The 22131-nt window shown below is 29.2% G+C and overlaps 3 protein-coding genes and 1 long non-coding RNA gene across 5 annotated transcripts in view; 3 read left to right on the top strand and 1 right to left on the bottom strand.

Moving 5' to 3' along the window:
* Nucleotides 1-937: 937 nt before the first annotated feature.
* Nucleotides 938-3414, top strand: LOC141527324 (uncharacterized). Its single transcript, XM_074242748.1, has 7 exons — nt 938-1323; nt 1409-1585; nt 1658-1998; nt 2067-2213; nt 2280-2528; nt 2616-2887; nt 3000-3414. The coding sequence occupies exons 1-7, from the start codon at nt 1003-1005 to the stop codon at nt 3323-3325; spliced, it is 1833 nt and encodes a 610-aa protein (XP_074098849.1). The 5' UTR covers nt 938-1002; the 3' UTR covers nt 3326-3414.
* On the bottom strand, nt 3414-4944 carry Grx5 (Glutaredoxin 5). Its single transcript, XM_074242766.1, has 3 exons — nt 4763-4944; nt 3805-3946; nt 3414-3662 (listed from the first exon to the last, which is right to left on the bottom strand). The coding sequence occupies exons 1-3, from the start codon at nt 4841-4843 to the stop codon at nt 3478-3480; spliced, it is 408 nt and encodes a 135-aa protein (XP_074098867.1). The 5' UTR covers nt 4844-4944; the 3' UTR covers nt 3414-3477.
* Nucleotides 4945-12062: 7118 nt separating this feature from the next.
* The window catches only part of LOC141538343 (uncharacterized), a 55373-nt gene continuing 45304 nt past the window's right edge, over nt 12063-22131 (top strand). The window contains exons 1-2 of one of the 2 annotated variants that reach the window (XM_074259736.1): nt 12063-12255; nt 12331-13242. In XM_074259736.1, coding sequence (XP_074115837.1) covers nt 13167-13242 — 76 coding nt within the window. In that variant the 5' untranslated portion in view covers nt 12063-12255; nt 12331-13166. The remainder of the gene's footprint in view (nt 12256-12330; nt 13243-22131) is intronic. The other variant, XM_074259744.1, reaches the window with a different exon arrangement.
* Nucleotides 15268-18624, top strand: LOC141538369 (uncharacterized). Its single transcript, XR_012481041.1, has 2 exons — nt 15268-15732; nt 18266-18624. It is a non-coding gene; the product is annotated as an uncharacterized LOC141538369 (long non-coding RNA).

Here is a 22131-nt window from a genome sequence, read left to right on the forward strand (position 1 = left end):
TTTTCTTGGCTCAAATGAACCTTTTTTTCTGTGTAGTGTAACGCAGAAATGAAAATGTACACAGAAAAAAAAATTTACTTGAATCAAGTAAATAATTTTGAAGAATTTCATCTTCTTGGTTTGAATTAAAAAAATTCTTAAATTAAGAAATTTTACTTGGTTTAAGTACATTTCATTCGATTTAAGAATTTTTTGTCTTGATTCAAGACAATGAGCTTCTTCAAAATTATTTTCTTGGTTTAAGAATTTTACTCTTGATTCAACTCAATTATTTTTTTCAGTGTATGATCTGCTTACAAGTGAAATACATCATAGATAAAACTTTGACAATTATTTATCGGTTGTTCGTACCTCAAATTCTCGGATGCACGTATGTACCATCAGCGTAGTTATTCTCTCGAACGATAATTGTGAAACTGTGTCCCAACTGTTAAACTCTATCTATATTAATTAGTCACGTGTGTATATTGAGTGACTGATGGGTCCCTTGGTATGAGATCCGACATCGCCAGACGACATTTGAATTCAATATATTACAGGTATATACTTTCCAGTAGCTAATATATAAGGTACATACCATTATAATTTACACAAGCCAACAGTTTTTATATCTGAAACTATATAATTAAAAAAAAAAAAAATACCATTTTTATCTATAAATAATTAAATATATTTTTAGAACATATTTTCCGTTTTACGTCGTCTAAAATAGTTCTAGGTCATGTAAATAATTTTATCGATTCTGTAACTTATCTAATTATTGTTAGGCTAATAAACATGTAAATAATTATGCTGTGCATTGTGATAATAATACATTATGTACTTTAGCTTGCATTAACTCATGTAGAGACATCTCGAAGTAAAGTTTCTTACTAGTAAGTACCAGATGATAACAAAAATATATCTGAAAAATATAAGTTTATTAATAAATATTAGTGACTACAAAATGGTATCGTTCATTTATTTTCCTTCGTGGCTCTAGTTTGATTTTTAAACTTAACAATGTCGCGTCTCTGTTTCTCAGCGAATAATGTGATAAACAAATTAAATATCATTTCTTCCTGGTCGGTTAATAGAGCTTTATCATCACGTAAAGTTGGACTTAATAGCATTAAAGTTACTGGGTTTACTAATAGTTTTAATCATGCCAATTGGAGCGTCCGTTATTACTTAAACTGCTCAAACATTCAAAATCAAAAATCGATTGTTGATGATAATAATATATTCAAAAGTTTTATTCCATGTGTTGATGGCTTTCAGGGCTTATTATTACATCAGTGTATTTGGAAAAATGTTGACAAGTGGTGGAACAAAACAGCTCTGGTAAATTAAACTTAAGTAGAAATAATAATAAAAATAATAAAAATAAAAAACTAATTATTTTTTTTTATCATATTTTAATTTACAGATAAACGCAGTCACTGGAAAGTCTTATACGTACCGAGAATTAAAGAAATTGAGTGGAAAATTTGCGACGTCCTTGAGAAAAAATAATCTTCGGCCTGGTGATACTATTGCTGTTGTGCTTACAAATGTTCCAGAGTACGCAATTATTGTACTTGGTGCGAGTGAAGCCGGAGTTTGTGTAAATATTTATCTCTGTTGATATTTAAAAAAAAAAAAAAAAAAACAATAAATAAATTAATTATTTATATAGGCAACATTGATTAACCCAGCGTATACTGCTAAAGAAATAAAAAAACAATTAGAAAACTCTGAGGCAGCAGCTGTCGTAACATCGTCTTCGAACTATCCAATTGTTGCTGAGAGTATTAAAGGGAACTCGTTGATTCGTTTGCCGATAATTGTGATTGAAGAAAGAACAGAGAGTCCAACGCCTGAAAATAGTATTAATTTCAAAGATTTTACTGGCGATGGCGTTAAAGAGTTTGAAAAAACTGGCCTACAAACAGAACGAAATCCCGAAACTGATACTGTTTTTTTACCATACTCTAGTGGAACAACTGGATTGCCGAAAGGTGTGGAGTTGACTCACAGGTAAGTTTAATTATACTGAAAAATAAATTATTTATTATTTATTGATTACGTTGAAAAAATAATTGCAGAAATATTGTTGCTAATATCTTCCAAGAACGGGTTAAAGAAGTAACAGCTTCCACAGAAGCTATTGGTGATCATCAAGAAATATTACCTGTATTTTTACCTTTGTATCATATTTTTGGCTTGGTAGTTTGTATGCTTAATTATCTTGGGTATGTAATTAAAATTTAGTACGGTAATAAATTAATAGAAAAATAAATTAAAATAAAAATAAACAGTTTAGGAGGAAAAGTAATCTGTATGCCATCATTTTCATCAACAGCATTATTAGAAGTAATGAATAAACACAAAATAACATCTATGTACGTGGCACCCCCAATTGTTCAGATGCTGGCAAATGATAATCGCTTTATGAAACGTCATATAGAGAATATTAAATTAATAACATGTGGAGCAGCACCGACTGGTGAAGAAGTGATTGTTAAATTTTTAAATCGCGTTGGTACCCAAGTAAACTTTGCCCAAGGGTAATCAAATACGTCAATAAATCACCAGTACATTTAATAGTAATTAAACCATTAATAAATAATGTGAGTTTAAAACATTATTTTTAGATACGGCCTCACGGAAACTTCCCCGGTGATATCCAAAAGTGTAAAAGCTCCACTTGATTCATCAGGAATTTTAGTGCCGAATACTGAAGTACGCATCGTTGGATATGAAGAACATAATAGAGGAAATAATTTGGGAGTTGATGAAACGGGTGAAATTTTTGTACGAGGTCCGCAAGTTATGAAAGGATATTTTAAAAATCCAAAAGCCACCGCTGATACTATGGAAGGTGATTGGTTTAAGACCGGTGATTTAGGTTCTTTTGATAACGAAGGTACGTTCATTTGATTTAATTGCTGAGTTTAATGGGTCGTAGATAAAGTCTCGATTGATTACTGGTTGAGAATTGTTAATGAATTTGAAATAATAAAATTTATTGATTAAAGGACATTTGTACATACGAGGACGACTCAAAGAGTTGATAAAAGTTCAAGGTTACCAGGTGGCACCGGCGGAACTGGAAGATATTATTCAGGGTCACGAAAAAATAGCTGATGCAGCAGTTATAGGTGTGTCGCATGAAAGATACGGGGAAATTCCAAAAGCTTTTATAGTACCAAAAGCAAACATGATAATTGATGAGCAAGAAATAAAGGATTACGTTGCTAAACGGGTTACTAAATACAAACAACTTGGTCACGTTGTTCTAATTGATAAAATTCCGAAAAGTGCTGCGGGTAAAATTTTACGTCGAGAGTTGCAAAAAATCTGATTTCTTTTTTACAATTATCTGTTTGAATTTATTTTTTATTTTTTATTTATTATTATTATTATTTTTTTTTTTTTTTTTTATAAACAAAATGAGACTAGTTTATAATATCGGAAATTATGTACAAGCCTGTTGAAAATTGGGATTTGTTTTGATTATTTCTTTGAAGAATCCCCTGCATTATCTGTATTTGAAAGAGCACTTGTTATACCAGCTTTTTCCAACTCTTTTATTAATTCACCACTTTGATGCATCTGGAGTAATATGTCACACCCGCCAACAAATTCTCCGTTTATGAAAACTTGTGGTATTGTTGGCCAATTTGAAAAGTCTTTGATACCTGAGAAGAATATTATTATATTAAAGATTAACATATATTTTTGTAAAATTTTTATTCTTCTAATGTTATTGATATTTAAAAAAATTATAAATTTATCAATAAAGAAAAATATTTTTTAAAATTATCAATCACCAAAAAATACCTTGTCTGAGTTCGTCGCTAGCAAGTACGTCGTGTGCGTCATATTTAACGCCATGCATACGGAATATTTGTACAACAGCATTACTGAATCCACATCTAGGTTCTTCGGGTACGCCTTTCATAAATACCACAACTTTGTTTTGCTAAAAAATTATAATTACTTACTTTTAATAATATTGAAGTTGATGGATGTTAAAAATTTTTTTTAGAATCTTATAGCAATTAAAATATTAAAAAAAAAAATTAATTCATAAGTTTCACATGTGAAAATTAATGAGGCTGAAATTAGCAGACACTTGACAATTTTTTAATTTTTCTTGAAAAATTAATTAGGCATAGAAAATTATGTATAAAAATGTCATGAAAATTAATTTAGCAGATAGTTGATAATTTTAAAAATTTTTGTAACAAATAAATTATGGCAAAAAAAATTTATAAAAAAAATTGACATTTAAGAATTTTAAAAAACTACAAATGCAATTTTTTAACAAATAAATTTCTTCCAAAAAGTTATTTTTAAAAAATTGCATTTGTTGTTTTTTAAAATTTCTAAATGTCAATTTTTTTTACATTTTTTTTTTTTTTGTCATAATTTATTTATTACAAAAATTATAATGTCATAAAAATGTCATTTATAATTTTTCCGAGCTTCTAAAGATGAAATTTTTAAATAAAATTTTCTTGCTATAATTTGTTTGTTAAAAAGATTCTAAAAATTATCAGATGTGCCTCAACTTCAGTGTCATGAAAATTAATAAAAATTACAAGTGAAAATTTTTAGAAGCATTTTTTTATTATAATTAATTTGTTAAAAAAATTTTTTAAATTGACAGCTGACCGCTAACTTCAGTATTATTAATTTTATTGTTTTACAACATTTTATTGTAAACAATAATTAAGGTTTTATTGATCTCAAAAAAAAAAAAAAAACAATAATGTAAGTAAATAATCAAACTTACTTTGAGTAAATTAGGAATATCTTGAGCAGTGGTTGCAAATCCACGAGCGATGAACGCCATCCTTGCAGTCATAGCAAACATATTAGTATATTTATTGTATTTTTATAAAAATGTGAATGAATAGTTGTTTTAATTTTTGAGAAAGGTTATGGTCGACGGTTATTTAAATAAAAATAAAAGAAAGTGACGATCAGCTGTTAAAGCGAGCCCAAGTAGATGGAGCTTGAATTACGTTCTGTCTTATCGACCTCTTGCTATCAGGGGAATTACCTAAAGAAACAAATATTGCTTTTCAGTTCAGTCCATCAGTTTTCCAAGTAAATTAAAAATTTTTGTTAATAATTATTGTTAATATAATTTGTTGATTTAATTAATTACTTTTGAGATTCATTTGACCGCCGATCACGTCACGTGGAAATAAGTTTATTTTTCTATCGTCCGATGGCGTTGTGTACTAGAATGTTAATTTACAAAAGAAATTTCTGTGACTTTAACATTATTTATTTATTTCTTCATATTCACTCGAGCAATTCTTCAGAAAATATTACGTATATTTTATTTATCTTCGCAAAATTACTTGTATCTTTTTTTTACAAAAATTATTTTCCTTGAGGCGTAAATTAAAGAGATATATTATTTACTTTTTGGCCTTTTTTCGACACAGAACAACCGTCATTTAACAATTTTTTTTATTTATTATATTTATAGTAAATTTTGTTTATTTATTATAAGTAAGTAGAATAATATATTTAATAATTATTATTGAAATTTTAAAAATGATTCATTACAGTTATTAGTAATTATGACTGAAGTTAATAGTTTTATAATTACAGGAATGACCCAAAAGATATTTAGTAAATTGATTTTTACTCAAATATAATGATGTCAGTGTAAAAATTTGAGAAAATAGATAAGAATAAACTTAGCACATATTTAATCATTTTAAAAATTTTATAACAAATAAATTATGGCAAAAAAAAAATTGACATCTAGAAATTAGAAAAAACAAAAAATTCAATTTTGTAAAAATAGTTATTTTGAACAAATCTTTTTGTTAAATAAAATTAAAAAATTGTCAAGTGACAGATAACTTGAATGATATTAAAGTTAGCTGTCACTTGACCAATTTTTAATTTTATTTAACAATTAAATTATTTTAAAAAAATTGCATTTTAAAATTTTTAAAATTTCTAAATGTCAATTTTTTTTTTCTCATTTATCTTTGCAATAATTTATTTTTTAAAAAATTCTAAAAAATAATAAATAGCTGCTAAATTAATTCTCATCTAACTTGAATATCATGAAAATAAACATTATTGTTTTTAAATTTCAATTATAATAAGAACATAATTTAAACGCAGGCGCTTAGACAATCGAGTCATGGTAATCGATTCGATAATCGCGAATTTGCAATACATAATAAATTTACAATATACATATGTACATACGATTAATACCAACTTAATATAAGCAGAAAAATCGATAATACATAGGAATAAAAAAAACTCGATAATAATGTGTCGAGTCGATAATAAATTTAATTTAAATTTATTATTAATACGAATAATGAGTGTGTATATAATAATTATTATTTTTTCAGTGTTATCTTATCACACTTGAAGTCTAAAAATGAAAACTTAACTTTGCTTTATAAATGTATTAATATCCTTTATAAATTTATTAAAACAAAATTGATTACTCACTTATGAAATTCTCAATTTTTTTTAAATTAAACAATAACAATTCAACTATTGAGTTTTTAACTTGGTTAAATATCAATTGTTAATTACTAAGCTATCAAATAAAGTTAACAATTAAATCATTCATACAAAGAAAAGATAAAGCTAACAAAAATGATTCATGCAGATACTATAATTATAATTATAATTATAAATAAAATGTAAAATTTTTAAATTATATTGTAATGAGATCTTTTAATCTTTTGTTTCTATTTCAGCAATCAGCAACGAATAAAAACAAAAAATTGATAAATAATAAAGAATAAGAATGTCGAAGAAATATAAAGTAATAAAAAGTTTCTTTATCTACTCCGAAGTTGAGTGTAAACGCACAGATATATATCTATATATATACACGTACAACAAAATTTAATGTGCTTGGGATTTATTTACAAAAAAAGAAACACATCGATGGCGCAACAAGCACCATTTACAAACATGTCAATGTCGATATACGTCATAATATCCAATCTGGCAGCTGACAACAGCGATATTATACGCTTGATCGATATCATATTAATGTATCAACATTCTTAGCTATTTTGAAAAATAGCTAATCGCAATCATAACAAATGATAAGAATTAAACAATATTTAATTAAATTGAGTACATACTATAATTTAATATAATTAATTGCATATTTAATCAACTTTAATAATATTTCATGTTTAACAGGAATAGAAGTAAAAAAATATGTGACCTACATATTGACTAATAATTATTGAAAAACTGAAATGGACACTGCAAAGTGGATGTAGGTACACACTATACATGGATAGATGAAATAGAAGTAAAGTCAGTAGACAGGCAGCAAGTAGGCAGGTAATACTGACCCAACCTTCTCGACTCCCGGAAATGCAAACTAGTAATAATATTTATTGGCCTAACTTCTCATTATCGTCCGTTCAAACTCCCTCTATCTCTGTCTCGCTTCTTTCTCAAACGCCCTTTATTCCCGCAGATCGTTGATGGAACTGTAATAGCTGATCTGTACCTAGAATTATGCAATATTTAAATTAATTTAATTTTTCATTAGACTACAGTACATTATATTGTACTATATGATCTTTTTTATAACTTAAACTTTATATATAACAACATTTATACACATATTACACGTGCAACACACTTTTGTATCATTGATTACTCAGCAGTCGTTGAAATCGTGTAGAAAAAATACATAATTATTTTGCTTTAATTTCTCGTGAAATTAACTGCTGGTTACGATTGAAATAACTCTTCCTTTGTTGTGGATAGTCTCAAATTAAAAATCTTTTCTATTATGCACTGTGTTGAAAATCTAAGAAAAATTGTTGTACATATATTGTTGTATCAAGGTCATAAGTAGTAGAAAGTTTAAGCTATTAAATATTATTTATATATCTAGATCAGATAAACCATAACATATCAGCCGACAGCGTTTTCATGTCGTGAGAGTTTAAAAATTCAAAAAGACATCTAATCGTAAACAAATATTTGAGTCACTTACATATTTTGGTTTATCTTTTCGACAACCTTGAAACAATTTGGTTACAATATGACTAGAAAGTATCAATAAAACAATGGAATAAAGCGAGTATAACTGTCTAACAAGTAAGTAAAGATAATACAATAGAAGCCGAGACTGTTAACTTTAAAAGCCGTAATAATAAAAATTGTAAAAAAATGCAAATTTAGTGTTAAAATAATCTTGAGTGTTGTCCAATGATCCGAAGTGTAAGTAAGCGAACTTACCACAAAGTGCATGCACATGGTCACATGGACATGTGCAGAAATCCAAGATTGTTGTATTGGATGTTACAGTACATTAAGTACCCATGCTTATATTATGCGATGTATGTATATAATACGAATCCGCAGAAAAGTCGGATTATATACAGACTAATATAAGTATAGAAAGAAGAAGTACGGAACGAAGTGAAGCATCTGGATGGTATGCGCGCGCGGCTTACGCGCAGAGTAACCGTGACGAGGAGGGTCCCCCTTTTCCCCTAACCCGTCCTGATGGCGACGAGGTATATATATGTATATATATAATATTTAGACTCTCTACTCTGTCTGCCTAACCTGCACTCTGCTGACAGTCCACCAAGAAAGACGTAGAATGTTGAGTAAAAGAGCGCATTTAAGGTGGAAGGTGGGAGTTAGCAAGTAAAGAGAATAGAAAGAGAGCCAAAAAACAATGAGGGACCAAGATCCAGACGGTGCCCGAGATAGAGGAGGTGAAAGGTAGAGAAGAGAAAAATAAGAAATATGTATGTGCGATAGTCGAAAGACTGAAAGCAAACCAAAGGGGCAGGGGCACGCGCCAAGAGCGAGAGGGATGCCTTGAGGTAGCGTAGCGCGGGTGACGACGAAAGAGGAATACGGGATCAGTTGAACTGCTATGCGGGACCCGCGGGGCAAGAGAGGACGTACACAAACGACGATGCGATGCGCCCGAACCGTCAGGGCCGCGAATGAGATTGGATAGCTCGGTGGATTGGGAAGTAGAAAAGAAGAGCATGAAGCTATACTACGAGTTGTGAGTTGTGAGTTGCAAGGGGCATGCTGAGGCGAGGGAGCCAGGATTCAAGAACGAGGATAGCACGCGACGTAGCTTGCACTCTAAGTTATTTTATTTTACTCTACTCCCACTCACGTAGCAAAATGTGCGTTATTCTTTACGCGCATATTCTGTTTATCTGTTGTTAACATTTATTTCGTCATATATGTACAATTACGATGATACACTCACTGAATACTCCGTCAATTACTGCTTGTTGAGTTTTCATGCCTTTATTTTTATGGTAATTTACTTAGGACTGAAAAACTTATTTTTTAAAAAGATGTCACTTTTGTCGAAACATTTTTGTGGTGACTAAGATTATTATCTTAAGATGATTGTTTCTGTCATGATGAGTTAAATTTTTAGATAAATTTTATTTATTATCTTATTAAATTAACGAATTTTTTTTATTATTCACGGGGATATATAGATCTAGATGTATATGGAAATTTTGAATGAAAATTTAAATACTTATCAAGTATTAGATCACATTCTGACGGCATATCTACAACTTTACCATAAGCGATTCTACCAAAAGTAAAACTCTTCCCAACAAAACTTTGCCGCATCATGTCTACTCAAGAAATTCTCCCCCTTTAAATAAAATATTTATCATTATTTAAATCAGTTTTTAGAACAAACACGATTATTTTTCATTTCTACCATTGGTGATATGAAGTTGTTGATAAAATAATTATTTATCACAAATTTTTGAATTTCAATTGTATCATTCTTTTTTAAGCTTTGTTTTGTATTAGAATAATCTAAATAAGTTTTAATTTGACCAATAATTGTAAAATTACTTCCATGATTGATATTTTGAATATTACAGAGAATATTAGACAAACTTTCATTACTGTAGACATACTGCCATATAAATGTGCTTTATAATACTTAGTAAAAGTTAATTTTACTCGGAACATTTTAACGATACCGTTTTGGCTAATATAAAATCATGTTTAGCATTAAAATTTATTGACTGTAGAATATTTGGAGAAATAACTATATTATTGATTACATTGCAAAAATATAATTCTACAATTTTTGTTTTATTCTGGATAAAATTAAAAAAAAAAAAAATAAATAATTACTATTGAATAGCAATGAAACAATGATGAAATTTATATGGTGATTACAATTACAATGTAAGAAATAAGAGACGGGAACGTAGAGTTAGGATTGCAACGGTAGGAGGAAGCTACTTATTAACCGAAGTCGTCATCGTCAGAGAAGAGCAGTATAAGTATGGAGTGTGGAGGTAATATAGCGAGAAGAGGGTTGAATAAGAGCAAGAGAGTCTAAGCGAGTGATAAAGACAAAGAAATAACCGTGATGTGGCGTGGTATAGTATGAAGTATGAAGGAAAAAAATAAGAATAAGAAGAAAAGAGCCAGCACGAGACCGCGAAAATATTTGCGAGAAAGGGACGAGGTGTTTTATTTGTATGTATATAGATTGGTTCTCTGTATCTGGTGATGTGCCTCTAAAGAGGGGAGTATGCTTACGGTAACAAAAAAGGTGCAACGTTAAATTGGCTGGTTGGTAAGTAAAACTGAGACGGAGAGAAAACAAGATAAAATGAGTGTGGTATAAAGTATTAAATTATATGTAAAATGTTTTTATGCGCGTAGACATATATTAAATACCATATACTGGCATAAGTAGAGACAGAGGAGAAGAAGAAATGAATATCAAAGGAAAAAGAGTAAGAAGAAATATGTATAAAGAAGTGTGGAGAATATAAGCAGGGGCGGGCCACACACTCAACACGTTGTCGGTGACTACTCGCGTGGCTGTGACCAAGCAACCAGCGAACTGAGAGCAGCGACGCTATGTTATGTTGCATTAACGTCGGATATCTCAGCCGATGCGAGTTGCGAGTATCAGAGTTAAGTTTTAGTTGGTGTAGAGTGTGTACCCGCTACACTCTGTTCTCAACCAAAGGAGTGTAGCAGAGGAACAAGAGGTGGCATTGGGAATGAAAAGGATAAGGAAAGAATATTATACATTGGGTAGAACAGGACCAACTCGGGCTTGGATAGATCTAATAAGAGTAACGGAGATACCGATATATAAATTTATTATGTGTAGTAAAAAGAGATGGAAGAACTTGCAGAGACTGCAAGCCGATGAGAGAGGGCATGGAGGTCACCAGAGGAAGGGGGTACTCTGAAGCATATATATATATATATATATATATATATATATATATATATATATATATATATATATATATATATATATATATATATATATATATGTATATCAGAAATCAGTTGCGAGGCATGTCGACATCGCTATACACTGTGAGCTATAGCTATGAGAAATTTATATTATAGTAATAACAATCGAAAACTCTATTATTATTAATATTTTTTCATAATTAATTCGCAATGAAAATTAAGCAACTGCTGAATATAAAAATATTTACAAAAATAAAAATAATAAAAAAAAAAGAAAAAAAAGAAACAGTCATGTTATGTTAAACTATTTAAAAGCTCTAACTATGACGCGATAACTCTTTGGCTCGTGTCAACGACGTTTTTTCCCGCGTCACCGTTACGTCATCGGGGAAAACTCAAATCCGTGACGTAGCGGCACACGCCGTGCAGCGCAGTGTGTAGATTGAGCTGAGAGAACTCTGGCTGCGGAGGCAAGGGGCTTCTACGGTCTGTGGTACACACTCTGGTGATACACAGTACATATTATACATGTGAGTATTTGTGTGTTATATGGTATATGTGTATACAGCGGCTAGCGGGGAACCAAATCGTAATATAGTGTATAGTAGATAGAGTTTACTGTAGATTGTGTGTAGATATATGTTTAGTATTAGTAGTATATAGATGGAGAGACTGATGATGAGCAGACGGTAACGGGAGTGAGACGCATGATCGCGACGGCGCGGCGAGTGTGAGTATGTATGAGTGGGGGATAGGACACAACACGAGAGATGAGAGAGTTGAGTGTAGAGAGTTTAGAGTAGTAGACTCGACTTTACTTCGTTCGACTTGGACTACTCTATCTTATGCTCACTACTCTCGGTACATACTTTGATACTCTCATTCTGATTCTCTGATTTTATTAAGATCCAATCACATATCAGCAACCGCGTTACTCTGGTGCAGTGCAGCCTGCGAGTAACCGCTGAAAATCTATCTTCTGTTTAATTGGTTTCAGTTGAAATGAAGGCGGTAAAATTTTTGGTGATAAAAATAAACTAACATTAATTAACATTGTTTATGAATTAATTAATAATGTTATTTAATTTTATATTTCAGAATGGTGGATAAATGTAATAATTACCAGGATATTAAATCAACAAAAGCATAAAAATTAGTCTACTTTTGATAGACACTAAAGACAATGAGTGTTTGACAGTGGAAATTTTGTTGATCAAAGTGTTGACTTTAACTGACTTACTGTTTATTATTATATTACCTTCACTTAGTCGTTCGTCACGTTCGAATGTGCACAGGTGTGCCAGGAGGGGGAGAATAACGGACAAGTAGTGGTAGGAGTATACTTGTTATTATTGTATATTGTATGTATACATATATGTATTTATTTTCATACATGTGGATGCAAACATATGTACGTACGTAGTTATGTATGTATACATGTATGCGTAAGTGTAATGTAATGTAATGAAGAAGGAATAAGTATCAGCAGAGAGAGAGAAAGATTCGTTAGCTGTGTAACGGTTGTTGTTATTGTTGAAGTCGCGAACGCGACGGATTGAATAGACTTTAGCCGCGCGATATTTAGAAACAAAACCGACTTATTTGTGGACGGTGCTACTGTGATTGAAAGGAGACCAAGGGAAAAAAAAATAAGTCGGTCAGTGGTCAGTGTGTGAATATTTTTTATTATTTTTTACATTATTATCACAAATTCCGTGAACTATTACTGTTATTGATTAGTAATTATTTATCGCTGTTGCTGTTACTGTTTTCATTAACTTAAAGTGAGTGTTTGTGACGAGCATTAATTTATTTATTTACTTAATTACATATTTACTGTACTTTATAGACCGCAGTATAAGTAAGATAACTATTTTTTTTTGTTATTGTTATTATAAAAAATATATAGACAATATTATTGAGGAGCCGACATAATGCTCGACTTTGAACAGCAGGCAAATCAGGCGCAGGCATTGGCCTCACTCGACGAGGACTGGCACCTGCTTGGGGGTGAGTACGACTTTCGTTATTTTATTTTATCATTCGTTTATTTTGCCTTCTGATCTTTTTATCGATGTATCAAATGACGGTATAATATGCTATAAAATAAAATAAGTATGTAAGGTTTTTCTCGCCCACTCGTCGCTCTTAAACTTTAACTGAATGCGATTTAAAGTTTATATATTGCATATTATTCTCAACACAAACGTTAGGTAGTGTATTGGGTCTGCCAACGCGCGTCCTTTAACCCATCCTAAAGGACGTGACCCTTGAAGTTTTGCGTGACCTTTTTTACTTGAAGCTATTTTACGTGGTCCGGTTAACTTGACTCTCGACTATTGATATTGAACGATAAAGTTGATGGGAATATAGATTAATTTTTCAAATTTCGATACCAAAAATTTTGACAATTTTCGTTCATGATTTATAATAATTACTTTTGTTTGTTATGCGTACTATATGATTTTTTTTTTTTTTTTTTTTTTTAAAGTAGACTTTAGGGACGCACTAACCTCGGATAAATTTCTCGCGGGTACGAAAGGGGAAAGTGAAAATGACAAGTGAAATCGTGACATTAGATCACAATCTAATGTAACTGGATATTAGATTAAATATTAAACTTCAAATAGATTTATAAAAATAAATATTTGCTCTATAAAACACGCGTATTACACTTTTATATGTACATAGATAAAATTTTAATTCTCAAAAATTAATCGTTAGGTTGGATTTTAATTGTCTGATGACATTTAATATCAAATGACAATAATGCGACTAAATATAAACAATGATAATGATAAATTATAAAAACGTCATAATGAAATTAAGGAAAAAATAAATAAATAAATAAATAAAGAGTCATACAAATATTTATCTCGAGGTCGCTCTCGTACCAACCTGTTGAATTTTGTTGACGTCTATGCGTTATTCTTTCGCGAGGACTAGACGATCAACGAACCGTGTGACCTATTGTATTGTCTCCGGCTGTAAAGAATAGAGATACATAAATAAAAAATAAAGTATTAATGCTACCTAATACTTGTTTATTATGTAGGTACATAAAACATTATAGTGAATTCCAATCGATTTAACCAACACATGAATCACAACTAGTTTCCAATAAATCTAAAAATTTATTTATTTATCCAAACCTAGCTTTATATTTATTTAAACGTAAATTATTGCAGATTCGATTTTTACAAAAGAAAAAGGGATAAAGTAAGCTTTCTAACACGAAATTGACGATTATTGTAATTTTTTTACTTTCTAATTTTTTTTCACTTGTCAAATAAATTTTTATGCCCATAAAATTTTGTCAGTGTAAATAACAAATCAAAACTTTTCTTTGTGAAAGGAAGTTAATTTATGAGATAGACGAATGATACACAGAAAAAAAAATTTACTTAAATCAAGTAAATAATTTTGAAGAATTTAATCTTCTTGATTTGAGTTGAAAAATTCTAAAACTAAGAAATTTCACTTGATTTAAGAATTTTACTCTTAATTCAAGTTAATTTTTTTTTCAGTGTATAAATTAAAGTTTTTGCCATGTATAAAAATTCGAAAATATTTCATCAAATTATTTTTTAATGTCCGTAACATCTTCACATAGTAATTATAATTGTAATTGTACAGTGACAAAAGATGATTGGAGCGTACTTTGCTCTCATTTCTGATAATTGTAAAATTGCAGAAAAATATGAAATGTATATTAATATAAAAAGTAATCGTAGCACAAAGCAACATGAGAAAATAGCTAGTTTAAATGGTATGGTATGAATTCTTAGATTCTTGGTCGCAGAGAACGAAGGTCGCCTCTACTCGCGGAATCGTATAAGACATACAACATACAACATACAACTTAAGTGTCCCTCGATGAGAATAAGTTAAGTCGAGGATCAAGCGTTTTGCACGATCTTTATCTCACCAGACGACTTTACTCATTCGTTGTCGCTGTATAATACATTGCTAGCTTTTATTTATACATTTTATATATTATATTATATCAGCTTGATAGTAGAAGTAGAATCGACATAGAGGTAGAGGTGCGTTAGGTTAGCTCGCGATGCGCTTTATTTTGTGTAAGTGTCTACACATATGAACACACTGCGTTTAATAAAAAAGAGAAAGGATTCAGTAACTTAACAAGAAAAAAAAAAATTTAATGCGTGAGAGTGGGAGCGAAAAATTACCTTGGCGAATGCTAGACAATATATTTTATTATTTTAATTTGTTATCTTTTTAAACGTTATTAAACTGCGTATAAAATAATCGATGATAAAAGTATTGAAGATTAGAAAGGGTCGAGGTGGATGTACCCGTTGAAAAAAAACACCTGGTGACCACAACGTCCAGTGTTAGTTCTTGTGCTCGTGCCTGCTCTAATTCTCTATCTTCATCTTCACTCCCTTTTATATAGCAAAGTCTCAACAGAATAGTTTATATCTCACCTGGCGCTTTCGCTGTCGCCGTTCACCGTGTGCTCGAGATCGCCTTACGGTACTGCTCAAAAAATAATATTATGAAAATAATAAAACTTGCTCATATAACATCTGGAAGATTTTCAATTCACTCCATACATATCATTCTCTTTCAATATATTTTTATTTATATATAAGTCAACTGCTTATACCAAGGTTACATACTAATTATTGCATAAATTAATTTTTCAATATCACTTTTATGATAATTTGTCTTTTATAGATATATAAATGTTTTTCGTGCGTAAAAATATTTTATCCTATAACACTAAAAAATTCATTACGACGCAATACGATGTACGTTAAAGTAATTTATATGTAATTAATCAATATCTTGAGTTATTTTTGTTACTGATAACATTTTAGGTGCTAACGAATTTTATTACTACAAAAATGTTTAAAGACAACCAACCAATCAAGTTTAATATTAATCATTTCAATAATTTTCATTCTTGTCAATTACCATTTATTATAGTTGTTATTAAACTATATTCATCAATTAAATATTAGATTTTAATATGGTGAAATTACTACCACAGTTCGTTGACCCGATTATTTCCGTAGACAATTCAATGTCTTTAAAAAAATTTTTATACAAAATTACGTGGCAATTACAATTAACTTGAATAGAAGTATGAAAATAAAATATTTAAAGCAAAGTTAAAAAAATATTAGAAATATGAATTCGTAGATGTAATTTACAGTGAGCGTTAATTCTGGTTATTAATACCTACTTATCTTTATAAAAAAATGTATGGATTGATTACTGGGTCTTATCTCTGAGTGCTCAGTATATGTTACAATGATCGACTTTGATAATTCATGTACGGATACTCATCAAGTATTAATACTTATTATCGATTTGTTTTATGACAAATTGAATTTTTTTGTATTGTTAGTTTTATAATTAATTTAAATTTCCGTGGCATCTACCATATATATAAAGTAAAATTTAGATTTTTTTAGATTTATTGAATTTTTTTAATTTTTTCTAAATCACGAACAACGATAATATAGTTGTTGAATATCTAACAATTATGAAATTGACCTAATAACGTCCTTGAAATGGAAAAAAAAAAAAAAAAAAATTAATTACAAGTTTTAATTTATAGAAGTTGAAATTATTTTCAGTTAGATTTACAAGTAGAATTATCAAAGATTAAAATTTAAAAATCATAGATACAAAGAATAAATAACTGGAAACACTTGAGTTATAATTAAATATGATGCAAAAATTTACAATTCAAAATGATTTGTTGATATTTATCATTGAAAAATTTACAATTTTGATAATTATTTCTTTACACCTATTAAAATTTTTCTTACAGTAATTACAAAAATATTTAATCAATAATCGTTGGATTAAAAAAAAAATTTCATTAAGATTTTTTATTCAAAAAAGTATTGTTTGGTAATTTTCGATAAAAATGATTTTTTTTTAAATTTCTCTTGGCTTAAAGAATTAATTTTTAATCTTCTCAGCAAAAAAAAATATATCAATCCTGTAAAATCATATATTTGATATCTTCTACTCTATCAGGCGATGCGAGAAAGTATACAACAAAAATAACGAGAGGAAAGTAGGTTCTGCAAAAGTATATATGATTCTACATAATACTATGATTATTATTTTTATTCTCATTGTTATTATTATTGATGTAAAGAAATATTGATAGCAAGCCACAGTTGATTTAAAAAGTTACTTCATATTTAAAACTCAATTCAACATATTATAATCTACCGCTTATGTATACACTCATAAAAACTATTTTTTTTTATCATCAACCTAAAAAACCTAAAAAAATTATACTAAAGTATTTTAAAAGGAGAAAGTGTAAGCCTATATACATATTTTTTGGCATACTACTATAATTAATATAAAAAATTTTTTGCATAAAATAGTAATTGGTAATCAGTAATAAGAATTTTAATTATAATTACTCTATATTAATTAAAGATAAATATTAAATACAAATTATTGTGAATAAAAAATTAAAAAATGAAGAATGATAAAAAAAGTTTTTCCGTTTAAAATATTTCGACAGGAATTACAGCGATGTAGTGTTTTTTGTAATCTAACAAACGATTTGTACGGAACGCTGAAATATGCTACAGAGCTTTCCCGAAGGCCTCATCCTCACAGCCAGACCCTGTACTGACGTAATAGAAAGTAGAGCCCGACAAGGCTACCACCTCCAATGCTTTGCTTACATTCTCTGTGTACTGCACACGATGATACCGACTTATAGTTTTATTATTATATATGATATTATGTACACACTTGCGCACTTACATGTCATATCTACATACTTTTACATTCAGTAAAACACTCAACGCTGCTTTTATTAACATTTTAAATAACATTCAATACAACAGAATCTTAATTATATTTTTATTTTTACTTTAAAACTTAAAAAAATTATAAAAATAAATTAAACATTATTCATGTTTCATTTTTTACTATTTTCGTCTAGTTCTTGGTCTTTTATTGTAAATTTTATTTTTTCATGTTAAATGTTTTGTCTAAGTGTTTTATTTCTTTTTAATTCAAGTAAAAGTGTCGAGAACAAATGAATTTCAAAATACCGGAACTCCGCGACATAGAACCTCAAGACTGTCGCGTGTGTATGCATCCAGAACGCTCTCGATTGGTCTTACGAAATAACTTTTTGTGTTTTATACAACAACATACAACACAATACAAGTATAATGTCAATGTATAAATACGAAATACTAAATACGACGTTAAAAAAAAATTGCGGAAGACGTTTAAAGTTATATGGCAATTACTCATGCATAATCACACTGTGTACAAACGTATTAATATTGTATTTTGTATATTATACATCACATGTAATATATAATATATAATATAATGTAAAACATATAATAAAAATAAAAATTGATATTACGAACGTGATACTCGATTGATTTATCATCGCCAAGTATTTGCTTAACATTAGGCAGTGATTAGATACTGATTTTATGATAATCAACCGCGAAATTTTAGTCCACGCTTTAATAGAAGGTTTTCAATACTTTTACTCGCGAAGTTTTAAAATGGAGCAAGTTTATCGTTTACTCATATCGTTTCTATAATTGTTATAATTGAAAATGAAAATTCTAGACATATATCGATCTGAAATTCGGATGTCCATTTACAACAAGATTGATTTGACTTAACAGCCGACCTCCTCTTTTTCTCGCGTCGCACTCACTGCGAGAAACGGAACCATCCTGGTTGCACTCATGATTATAAAGCTATTGCAGTTTTATGTTTTTCTTTTAAACAAATGGGAATTAAAAAAAAACGCTTTGCTACGATAAAGATAATTAAAAAAGTCCTATTCAGCAGCCGAAATGGAAGTAGATTTCCTACTCAAATAAAATCAATGATAATACAAACACTGCAATCATATTTATAGAATTCTTTTTCCCTTAGTTACGAAAAATTTGTATTATCGTTAAAACGAATGCAATAGTGAAATTTTATTAAATACCTACAGACGAATGATAGGTTATTTTCAGTGCAAGAATATGAATGACATGGAAATTAAAGCTTGTTTAATGGGCATTAAGATGCAGTTTACAGAAATTCGATAAGTTATTTTATTCAAAAGTTATCCGTGAAAAAAACCGCCAAAATATGAATTTTTACGATTTTGAAACCCTGTCATTTTTGAACTACTTGACTGATTAAGCTCATCTTTGAACTTGACCTTGGTATGTGTCTGTAGAATAAGTATGTTAAGTTTGGTAAAGATTCGTACTGAATTGGCGACGCTATCTTCGTGACAAGCCACCTTAGATATAATATATACATACTAGCTGTTATCCGTCCGCTCCGCTGGGCGCTTTGGAGAATCGCATTTTTAGATCGGAATTGGAATTTAATTGGAGTATTGTTTTGACTTGCACAGATTCCAAATTCCATTGAATTGACCTGTACCTTTTATTCATGTGATTATTCTAGCTAATATTCATTGTAACTTTCAATATGCAATCATTATAACATTCCCGTCGTTTTCTTACAAAAATGAATAATAATTGACAAGAAGAAAAAAATATGAAATGAGCATTGAAAGTTTCAGTTAAAGTAATTGTAGGTCACATGAATGAAGTTGAAATCTGCCTCGCTTAAAGTACGACGAATTTTCTGTTAATTAAAATTTTCTCCGTAACATCAATTTTGTATAGAACATTAACTGTACATGTTTTTTACGAATTCTATTAAAATAAGTACCCAAATTTCTTTTCCACATCTCAAGGGATTTCGACCAGATTAGCGACATAAGTTTTCAAGGTTGAGAACTGATTAGTTTTTGGAGTTGATCGATATATCTGTTGTAAAGTCATTCCAGAAAAATCGCATTTAAAAAATTTTTTTTTCTTAGTTTTTTTGGGATTTGTCGAAATTTATCGCTCCGAATTAATTTAAAGTCACAGGAAATCTAAGTTTTAGGAAGGTCATTGGAACGCCGTTTGGTAGGTTCCGATCAGTTTAGTCGTTCAAAAATTATAAGCAGTTCACATACTTACCCATACATACAGACATAGTGACAACATCGCCGGGGTTGTCAGTGAAGCTTCCTGTGACCTTAAAACGTCGAGATCTGATGAAAACTCGATTTTTGCAAAATGGGGTAAAACTAATAACTTCCCGATTTTCTTAGCGAGAAGTTAAAAATAATAAACCAAATTTTAATAGCAGTTAGTTAGATATTTTGCGTTGTTAGTTTTATTAAAAAAAAATCTACGAAACTCACTTCACTGTTTTTTTTACATTTTTATGAAACAATTGCATTGATTTTATGCCAAATCAATTGTAAAATCTTATTTGTTTTAAAATTTGAACCATCAATAAAATTTATAACCAAAAATTTCTTTTGCACGAGTTCTTAAAAATGATTTTCTCGGTTGAAAATTTTTTCATGAATCAAGTTAATTTTTCTATCTGTGCACATAATGCTCTTAATATTTCTATTATTTATTCATTTTACTGATTTTTCGATTGCGTATCAAATAATAATTTTACAATTTTGACACAAAAATTAATCTATCCTAACTTTCTAAATTGAATGAAGCTAAATAGTCAATTTCTACAGACATTTCTCAAAAAGTTAATTATTTATTTAAATTTACATAATCGTGTGATTTAAAAAAATACTTTTTCTTTTTTACTATTATATTCTCTAGACAGCGACTTCCTTTTAGAAAATAAAACAAGTATTCCACTACAGGGTTTAACAAGTTTTCCACTCAAGATCGTCAAGGAGATAGTCCGATGTCCATTAATCGCATAGTCATAGAGTTCTGTTGCTTAGCATTGATTTGCATTTTATTTTTTATCTAATCCATATCCTCAAAGTTTAAATATTCACTAGTAATTTGTCAGAATTAAGACTTGAAATAACATCTATCTAAAAATGGTTGTCAAAATTAAAAATTTTTAAATTAAAATTTCATATTAAATACTAATTAGTATCCTATAAAAATGCCATAAAAAAATAGTACACAGAAAAAAAAATTTCTTGGTTCAAGAAAATTATAATGAAGATGGAAGAATTATTTTGGAGCAAGAAGAAATTTTCTTAGCTTAAAAAAATTTAACTTCGTTCAAGAAATTTTAACTTTATTCAAAATATTTTCAGTCTTCCTTAAGATTTTCTTGATTTAAGAAAATTTAGGCTTGACTCAAGACTTTTTTTCTTTCTGTGTATTTGTTCTCGAATATTCAATTATCATGCACAGAAAAAAAGGTTCACTTGAGTCAAGAAAATATTTTTCTTCCTAATTATTTTCTTGAGCGAAACAAAAATTTTTTTTGACACAAGAAATTTTACTTATTCCAACAAAATTAATTTTCTTACTTTAAGAAATACGTATCTTGATCCAAGAAAATTTATTTAAGTCAAGAAAAGTTTCTTGTTTTGAGAAAATTCAGCTTCTTGCTCTAAAAAATTAAATATCTCGATAGAAGTAAATTTTCATTAATATTTTTATTGATTAACATGTCAAATGGGAAGATCAAATAATATTGAATCATTTTTTTCCATTCAATATGTGTAATTGCACGCTAAAATAATATAAAATGGGTATCAAATATTTCTCAAGGTGAGAAAATTTCTTTCTTAGCTGAAGTAGGCAGCGCTGCTTCCATAAAGTATCTAAAAATCTTGATCAAATATAAAAATTTATTGTATCAAGTATTTATGATAATTTGAATTAAGAAAAAATTACTTCCACCAAGAATAGAATTTCAAGAAAAATTTTTACTTCGGCCAATACAACTTCGATCTTCCTTCAGGCATCCGAAAATTTTCTTGCGCCAAGAATTTTATTCTCTAGTCAAGAAATTTTTCTTTCTGTGTAGGCACTTTTATATTATATCTATTCAAGGACCAGAATCCTGACATGA

The sequence above is a fragment of the Cotesia typhae genome, unplaced genomic scaffold, assembly GCF_013202065.1.
Source record: "Cotesia typhae breed Kobodo isofemale line unplaced genomic scaffold, CoteBio_Ctyphae contig_11, whole genome shotgun sequence".
NCBI lineage: Eukaryota > Metazoa > Arthropoda > Insecta > Hymenoptera > Braconidae > Cotesia > Cotesia typhae.

What these genes read in the sequence shown, in the direction of transcription:
- LOC141527324 (XM_074242748.1), top strand. Translation starts at nt 1,003, where the DNA reads ATGTCGCGTCTCTGTTTCTCAGCGAATAATGTGATAAACAAATTAAAT. An exon ending in CGAGTGAAGCCGGAGTTTGT is followed by an intron (nt 1,586 to 1,657) that starts GTAAATATTTAT and finishes TTATTTATATAG; the next exon opens with GCAACATTGATTAACCCAGC. An exon ending in GGTGTGGAGTTGACTCACAG is followed by an intron (nt 1,999 to 2,066) that starts GTAAGTTTAATT and finishes AAATAATTGCAG; the next exon opens with AAATATTGTTGCTAATATCT.
- Grx5 (XM_074242766.1), bottom strand. Translation starts at nt 4,843, where the DNA reads ATGTTTGCTATGACTGCAAGGATGGCGTTCATCGCTCGTGGATTTGCA. An exon ending in ATATTCCTAATTTACTCAAA is followed by an intron (nt 3,947 to 4,762) that starts GTAAGTTTGATT and finishes ATAATTTTTTAG; the next exon opens with CAAAACAAAGTTGTGGTATT. An exon ending in TAGCGACGAACTCAGACAAG is followed by an intron (nt 3,663 to 3,804) that starts GTATTTTTTGGT and finishes TATTCTTCTCAG; the next exon opens with GTATCAAAGACTTTTCAAAT.